Genomic DNA, 8,949 nt, shown 5'->3' with positions numbered 1-8,949 from the left:
TTTATTGTTTGACGGGGGATCTACAAATAGATTTTGTTCGATGAATTACAAATGGGTTGCCTACAGTATAATTTGCTTATATTACTTTGCCGACAGTCCATTTGCGCATAAAAATTATTACCTACAACTCGATTGCCTGTATGCATTTATGCGCAGAAATAAACATTTTAGAAATGGAGTTACATTTGTCTGCATATATTGTATATTACCTACAAGTATTATTGCCTAGTTCGATATTAGATAATACAGAGGCACGTCTCTAGTGTGTAGTACATATGTGTCCCGCTGCGTAGTTGAAGGCGAGTGCCACCGCGACGTGGTGGAGCGAGCATGATTCGGTCCCACGCGAGGGAGACCGAAAAGGCTCGAAGAAGACGAGCAATGCTTCTTATACTCTTTGTATAGGATAAAATATACTACTTTATGCCGAGTTCTTGTCATTGCTTCCAAGAAACAGTCACTATAATTTGGGGATTCAGCCAGGATTGTACCAGACAAATGAGTCATAAGATTCTGAAGAATTGTGAATTGTTTGTGATGACACCGGCAGTTCGACACCAGCGTTGTTGACGCAGAACGACGATATTTGGTTGAAGACGTTGATCTAGGTAGTGAAAGATGAAGGAAGACGAAGAACGAAGGATAAAAGACGAAGGACGAAAGACGAAAAAGAAATGAGGAAAGACGAAAAAGACAAGAAGAAAGATCCAAAACATTCGAGAAGAGTCGAACGCTATATTGAAGATGCGAAAGACGCGGAATGCGCAAAAAGCAAAAAGCGACGCATACGACAGAGACTCGATGTAGAGAATTAAGGTTACGATAAGAAAATAGTTAATGTCGAATATAATGGAGTGTTTAGGAGAAAACGATAAAATCAAGAAAAACATTGCAACGGCTCCCATGAAAGTGATTCAGGCATTTCATAACTAGTGTTTGGTGAAACGGACGATCGAAAGAACCGTAGCCGATTGAGAAACTTCAACGGATACACGGATCAAGACAAAGGAGACGATTATTGAGATTATGAGATAAGGTTGTATTTATCCAGGAAACTTTCTTGGAACGTGATCTGATAGCGATCTGTAACATTTTTTGGATTATGGAGGATTGAAAGAAGATATAGCTAAGCGAATCTGCAAGGACTTGACGGATTTTAGTATATTGTCAAAAAAACGATGATTCTAACGATAACGACGAATACATGAATGATAAAAATGATTATGCACTCGCGATCGGCGATGATGGAAACACTGGCAGGATGAATAAAGCAGAAGATGCTAGATTTCGTGCAAGGCGTAACGAGTTATCCGCGAGACAAGAGAGAAATAACGAGGCATGAACATTTCGACGAACGAGATGTGGAAGGCGCCATTAGAAATTTTGATGGCAATGACGCCTATTCGATCGATGGCTAACAGACTTTGAGGATACCGCAGCGCTTTTCGGATAGAATAAAGTATAGCAGCTGATATTCACTAAACGATCTTTGGAGACTTGCGAAACTCTACATTCAAAGCAAAGGCGTAATGAAGAATTGAAAAATTGAAGGTTATGTTAAAAGTTTTCCACTAAAATAGACAGTGCTCTATTGCATCAAATGTTGTCTGAGAAAATGATGAAGAAAGGTGAAAAACTGCAAGAATACTATTTAATATTTAATAATGAAAAAAATTAACTCCTTCTATCGTAATATTGGGACTACTCCATTCGAATTGCTTTTTGGTGCTTCGCACTAAAACTGCGAAGTAAAATTGATTTTTGTCTTAAAGAGTTATTGGAAGAAGAGTTATGCGACCAATTCCAGGACGAACGAAACGAATTGCATCAGGCTGCGAAAAATCAGATCTTGCAAGTATAAAGAGAGAATCATTTAACGTATCTGCATAGAAGGGAACCGACCAAGTACCATGACCTTGTGGCAATCAAGCATACCTCAACAGGATCCAGATTTAAAGCTGAAACCTAGATTCCTCAATCTTTACAAAATAACTAGTGTTAAGTCAAACAATACTTGAAACTAGTGTTAAATCAAACAATACGAGGAACGTGTCGGAATGCATAAGAGATCTATGATTACTTTAATGTGCGCCGAATATCTCAAATCATGGGTGACAAATAAGTCGCTGCCCGAGTCAGTCAGCAGTCAGAATGGCCGAATGTATTGTAGAATGTCTCTGGTGTGTGGTATCATATACGTCCCGCTGCGTAGTTGAAGGTGAGTGCCACGCCGCGGCGTGGTGGAGCGAGCGTGATTTGACCCCGCGCGAACGCGGTTGAGGGAGATCGACAAGGGTCGATGAAGGAGACGAGCAATCATTTTTTGTACTCTCTGTATAGGAGAAAATATGCTACTTTATGCTGCCAAATTGTTGTGGTGTCATTATCTCAAGAAACGGTCATTATGTCAATATGTCAGACATTGGGGCCCTCAATATGATCGAATATTGGAATACCAATGTATAGCCAATATTGGCCAGACATTACAGGGATAGAAAAAAACTTGAGCTTTTTTAAAAAATCTCAATCTACTAGTTTTTATGGAGGTTTTATTGAGTTTTATAGAAGTTTTTTGGAGTTTTTTTGATAAAATTAATTCTTTAATATTTTTTTCAAAAAAACAATATTTACATTGTGTTTATCATTAATTAATTACATATTCAGATAAAATTAACTATAAAGAATTTTGTAAAAATATTATAACAATAATTTTGTAGAAGTTTTCTATAAAGGTCTCAATCATGTAGCCGAAAAATATAGAACATTATTAAATTTTTATGTGATCAACGATTGAAATATAATATACTTTGCGCATCAAGATCCGTGGTTGGCTCTTATATACTTTTTATTTATTTAATTTATTATATTATAATAGCAATATAATAGTAATATAAATAAGTAATTATATTATAATGATAAATTTTTCAAATTTAAAAAAAAAATACTTCTGTAGTGATCAAACGTAACCTTATCATGTGTATCTACGAGTTGGAAAGGACTGGAGCTACATATGTAAACATAAGCAATAACATAGAAGCAGTAAACAAATTAACCAATCACAGTAGAGACCGTAAAGCCAATAATATCCAATGTAATAAACAATTTCCTTATTGCTTACATCTTACTGTCTATATTTTATATTTTAAAGGATGCGATCAAGTTGCCGCTACGAATGCTTCGAAGCATTTGATTAGACACTCGGAAGAAAGAATTTTACTAATTAAAAAATGTTTCATTGATCAATCAAAAAATGCTTCGAAGTATTTGTAGCGACAACTCGATCGCACTTTAAATCGATTCTACATTTGTTGCAAACTGATCGCAAATTTGTTGCCAAGCTAAAGCTTGCTTTTTGAAATCAACGCTTCTAATATATGGTAGAACCGGCTTTATATGTGCTATGAGCTTTATGGGAGCTCGCGACAATCGCGATTGAAATGTTTTAAGGTGTCCCATTTGCTTTATTCAAATCTACCCCTACCATTGAAAAATGATATAAATGAAAAAATATCTTATTATATTTATCAGAATATCGATAAATCAAATATTTTATTTTTATTACACAGATATAGATGTAGGAAAAAACACATAACACAACAAAATGTTAATTATTTAATGGTTTAATTTTAAAATGCTTTATATGTGTGAGACGAAACGTTTAGTACGAAGGCACAAAAACACAAAATACTTGTAGATTAGATTAACAATTGCAACCGCGGCAGCTACCACTTAACGGTTATTTGTCTATATTGCCATTTCAAAAATTACAATTTGTAATCGCAGAAAAAAACAGTTTATTTTTTATTTGTAAAGTTCAAAACTGCCCCTATACAAAATTACCCCCTCCCTCTCTTCTCTACGTATTTTTTTCAACGTCAGGCGTTCATGCGAAAATAATCTCATAATTTATAATTCTTATTTCACATATGCCAATATTTCTTGTTCATAATCTCCTCTGCCCATAATTAAATTCTGACATCATATGCATTCGCATTACTGTTATATTTGTTAGTCATACATACAAATATCATTTTTTATAATTTGACATTATCCATTCTCGCCATGGACTGAAAATTCATTACAATACGTGTGTTGTAATATAGATATCAACGTATTTTATGATTGCCTACTGACACCGTAGAATATAAGTATTATGTGACATTTGCGTTTGTATGTGAGATGAGATCCTTCAACAATTCGAGCTATTAAACTGTATGTTTTTTAAATTGCTGAGGAGAATTATTAAGTTAAGTTTGAAACGTATGTATGAGATACATACGTGCTATATGTAATATCTCATAAGAAGTGGAATAATAGAATAAATTAACCAGTTGTAATTTTGTATGCTCGTTTAAATTAGTTGATCTTGAATTTGTTTTTTTATTGCAATCTTACTATTAGAATAATTAATTTTTTTTGTTAATACAATTTATTATTATCAAAAAATTATCAATGTTATTTTAAAATAATATTGACATCTATTATGTGTATATTGGATTGGTCAGAAAGTTCGTTTTGTAACACCAAATTGTATTTACAATATCATTATCTTTGTAAAAGATAAATGAAATTTAATTAAATTTGAAAAAACGATTTTGAAGCTTGAAATCTCTACTTTCGAAAAGTTACTATGTTGTTTGAGTTTCTGTGAATTTGATAATTTTCACATACAGAAAACTACGAGCTGAAAAAGATGGAAAATTTTTTTTTTTTACTTTGGGTCTATCATTTGCCCAAAAAAAATTTATGAAAATTTTCGATTTTCCATCCAAATAAAAGCTTAAAATTTTCCCTACAAAATCATTTTTTAAAATGTTCCTAAGATTTTTTGTTACTAAGTTATCACGAATTAAATAAAAAGAGCATTTTGAGTTTGATTACTCACTTCGTTAAAAATCATACTGCACTTTAAAAAATCAATTTTTAAAACTAAATCTGCTCTATTGAATAGTATAATAACAATAAATATATTCTATGTATAATTTTGAGCTTAAAAAACGGTACGAACTTTCTACCAATCCAAAAATATAAACTATAATTATTATACTTATCTATTTATATTATTCATAGATATTAATAGTGAACATGAAAATGAAAATATCGTGTCCAGTAGAACATTACCATGGACAATACCAATGGCTTTGTCAATGTCATTGAAGAAAAATAACAAGAAACCTATAAGACGACACGAAGAACACTATGATGAAAAAGGCAAAGACACAAAGATTTCAAAGATCTTTCAGTTGGCAGTAACTGCATTATCTTTTTTGGCATTCGGTGGTTATCTCCTTACACTCATAATTACAGCAATTCGTCGCAATAATGGAAATGGAAACGGAAATGTCGTCATATTTTCAGTAATAATTAAATTAAATTTATATATTAGGTTACAACTTTGCTTCCGCCGTTTTTTTTCCGAAATTCGAGGCTTTATTGTAAAAAACTGGTTGGTGATTTTTTGGTGGTTGATGATTCAAAGTATTGTCCATTGCTGGCTACTATTTTCTCCCATCTTTCGGGTAGCGTACGAATCCCGCGTCGAAAAAACTAGTCATCTTTTGAGGCTATCCATGAATCGATCCAATTTTTTACTTCTTCATAAGACCGGAAGTGCTGGTCAGCCAGGCCGTGTGCCATTGATCGAAACAAGTGATAGTCAGAGCAACGTCTGGAGAATACGGCGGGTGGGGTAGGACTTCTCATTTCAACATTTCCAAGTATGTCTTGACCACTTTCGCAACATGGGATCGAGCATTGTCATGCTGCAAAATCACTTTATCGTGTCTCTCGTTGTATTGCGGCCGTTTGTCTTTCAATGCTCGGCTCAAACGCATCAATTGCGTTCGATACCGATTGCCTGTGATTGTTTCAGTCGATTTTAACAGTTCATAATACACTACGCCGAACTGGTCCCATCAAATACAGAGCATGACCTTGGATATCAAAATCACCGTTCTTGAAGCGTTGAAACCACTCACGACACGTTCTTTCACTAATAGCGGCCTCACATAAGTATTTGAGAGCATTCGATGAGCCTCAGTCGCAGATTTCTTCATATTGAAGCAAAAAATTAAAACCTCCCGCAAATGACGAGAATTTGGCTCGTAAATTGACATTTTCAATCGAGAATAACTTTATGATGCAGACACAAATCGACTAATGTTTCTATGGGGTTATGTTGACAGAGCCCAAGTTTATTGTATGACGTCTATTTATTTCGACCACTTACCGCTAAAGCCATCTATAGGAAAACGGCGGAAGCAAAGTTGTACACCTAATAATAATTATAATAAAATTCTTACTATTAGAAACTAAGCAATTAAAAAATCTATTCAGCAATTATTTAAATGATAGTCATTTTTATAGCTGCAAAGTTTATTTATTATAGATTTAACTTAAATTAATTTTACTTCTTCATTCAAATATAACTTTTCTATTTATATAATTACATATAACTATAAATAGAAAAACAATTATTATAAAATTATTATACTATTGTAACATCTTTTTATAATTTAATTCTAAATAAGCTATTATATTTTAAGAAGCTGCATGTTTTTTTTAAAGATTATTGGTATACGTATAAAGAACTGCAGAACTATAGTTGTTTGGAAAATCTTTTGATATTTATGACAAAAATACGAATTAATTTTTTATAAACATGTTTAATTATGCGAACAATTATTAATTTTAATTAAAAATTTTTTCCAGAATCTACAAAGTCTACAAAAATTAAACCGCCCCAAACGAAATATTTTAATATTCGATCCGATGGAAAATAACTTCGAAACAGACAAACTCTATGAAGGAATGATTATGCTTTCGAGAAGTTATGCTTTATACAATTGACTACAAATTGTGAACTCTGTGTTTTACAGATTTATTATTTATGCATGGCTATATTATTAATATATTAAATGATAAAATATATATATAATGTAATTAGATATAACATAATAATACATGCATATGATTGTAATGAATTAAGCAAATATTTCATTAAAAAGTGCAGCAAAATTTTAAATATAAATATTATTTATTAACTTAGTTGCTTTTATTGTAGCACTAAAGCTATATAGATATAATTGTAAAATCTGAATGAATGATAAAAACAATAAAATGAATTAATAGATCCTTGAAAAACTTTTTCTTATATTTTTCTTTTCTTATTATACATTTTTATAATGTACTTAAAAATTGTGCCGATCGATTAATTCTATTTAAGAAATACATAGCACACGCAAATTTGCAAACTCTTGAAAATCCTAAAACCTAATAAAATCGAATAGAAGACCGTGCTATGTACATATTTCGAAGAATATTCTTAGCGTGTGGGTAGAGAGGCAGCTTCAAACATGGCTCTTCAAATAAACATCTAAGTGGCTGTGTACTCCGCAGACCTATACATAAAGATAACCATATGGCTCTTGCAAAGATATCATCGACTACACACATGTCTCTATACCATTGTTCCATCGATACATAACTATGAATTCTCGTACATAAAAAGCTCTTCGAAATTTCTGATTACATGACGTTCATGTAATCAAAAATTTCATGTCTGAAAGTAGCGATTATAAGGTATAACATTTCGTTATTTTAATTTGCTCATTTTAAGTGCTTCCATTATATTAAACTATAATTATGATGATGATTAATAGAATTGCATCAAATTGAAATTATAAGTTTTTAATGCTTATTACGATCATTTTTTATAGCATTATTATTAGTAAAAATGCTCAAATACTTAAAAATAAAATATCTATTGTAAGTTAATTTTTGTTCTGAAAATTTTAAAGATTTTATATTACAAAATGTCGATTAAAACATATTCAAAATAATTCATATTTGAAAACAGCAAAATGCAAATATGCGATCAATTGAAGAAATCAAAAACTGTATGACACACACACATACACACACACACACACACACACACACACACACAGAGAGAGAGAGAGAGAGAGAGAAATTTTATTTATACAATATAAAATCAATAATTTAACGTATAGTAAAGACAATTTGTTATTATTACCATTGTCATAATTTTTATTTTTCATCTTTTCAAAACATCTCTCACGGAGAATATTACTTTAGCTTAACATTTATATCCACAGCATTCGACTCATCATTTTGACCAAACCAATCTTCTTATAGTCCCGCCTACCAGTATTTTCGTGGACCAATCCAGTTAATCCAGCGAAATCACAACTGGCGGTGGTAATTTTTTCAGCCAGAAATTTCTCGACATGGCAGAGTTTCATTCACTCATTCACTTTTATGCTCTTCTATAATTCTCTCAAATATTTTTTGCAAAAGTGATAATTCTTTATTAATAAATTATTTTAGAGTCTTTTCTTTCTCAAATTTATTTCTATTAAATCATTATTTAACATGTGTGCATTTAAAAATAGTGTTATATAAAGAGTGATTAAAGAAAGTGAATTAAAGTGTGGTGAAGTATAAGTTATATTAGTTGGACAAACATTACTAGAATTCATTTTATGTTATTTTTAATAATAAGTTTTTGTGTAAATTTATATTTTATATAAAAAACACGGACATAAAATACAAATGCAGATTTTTTCAAAATGTTCTAAATTAATGCAGATACCGTGCAAATTTTTGACAAATTTGGAAGAGACGATGAATGACGTTAATGCTTTCAACATGGATAATTCTAATTATTCAAGACAATTAAAATTTGGTATGGATCGCATATTATCGAATGAAATTTCCACAAGAAAAATAGGTGAAGGTTACTACTTACTTAAAATTATAATTTACAACTGTTATATGAAATTGTTCACTTCTAATATAATTATTATAACTGACTTAGATAATTTATTTTTTTGAATAATTTATGCATCAATTACGCCTTTTTTTAATCAAACCTATAAGTATAATAATTTTTTCTTAAACATATTTTTAAATAAAGCTAGTTTTTAG

The 8,949-nt window shown here is 31.2% G+C and overlaps 2 protein-coding genes across 2 annotated transcripts in view; both read left to right on the top strand.

The window, feature by feature from the left end:
* Positions 1–1,910: 1,910 nt before the first annotated feature.
* LOC108687234 lies at positions 1,911–6,849 on the top strand. The gene is made up of 3 exons (XM_018192938.1): positions 1,911–2,002; positions 5,081–5,357; positions 6,712–6,849. The coding sequence occupies exons 1-3, from the start codon at positions 1,911–1,913 to the stop codon at positions 6,847–6,849; spliced, it is 507 nt and encodes a 168-aa protein (XP_018048427.1).
* Positions 6,850–8,646: 1,797 nt separating this feature from the next.
* LOC108694078 (H2.0-like homeobox protein) overlaps positions 8,647–8,949 on the top strand; it is a 6,004-nt gene continuing 5,701 nt past the window's right edge. Inside the window, exon 1 of the mRNA XM_018203369.1 lies at positions 8,647–8,752. Coding sequence (XP_018058858.1) covers positions 8,647–8,752 — 106 coding nt within the window. The remainder of the gene's footprint in view (positions 8,753–8,949) is intronic.

The sequence above is a fragment of the Atta colombica genome, unplaced genomic scaffold (genome assembly GCF_001594045.1).
Source record: "Atta colombica isolate Treedump-2 unplaced genomic scaffold, Acol1.0 scaffold1, whole genome shotgun sequence".
Taxonomy (NCBI): Eukaryota; Metazoa; Arthropoda; class Insecta; order Hymenoptera; family Formicidae; genus Atta; species Atta colombica.
This window is presented reverse-complemented; position numbering and strand designations above follow the sequence as displayed.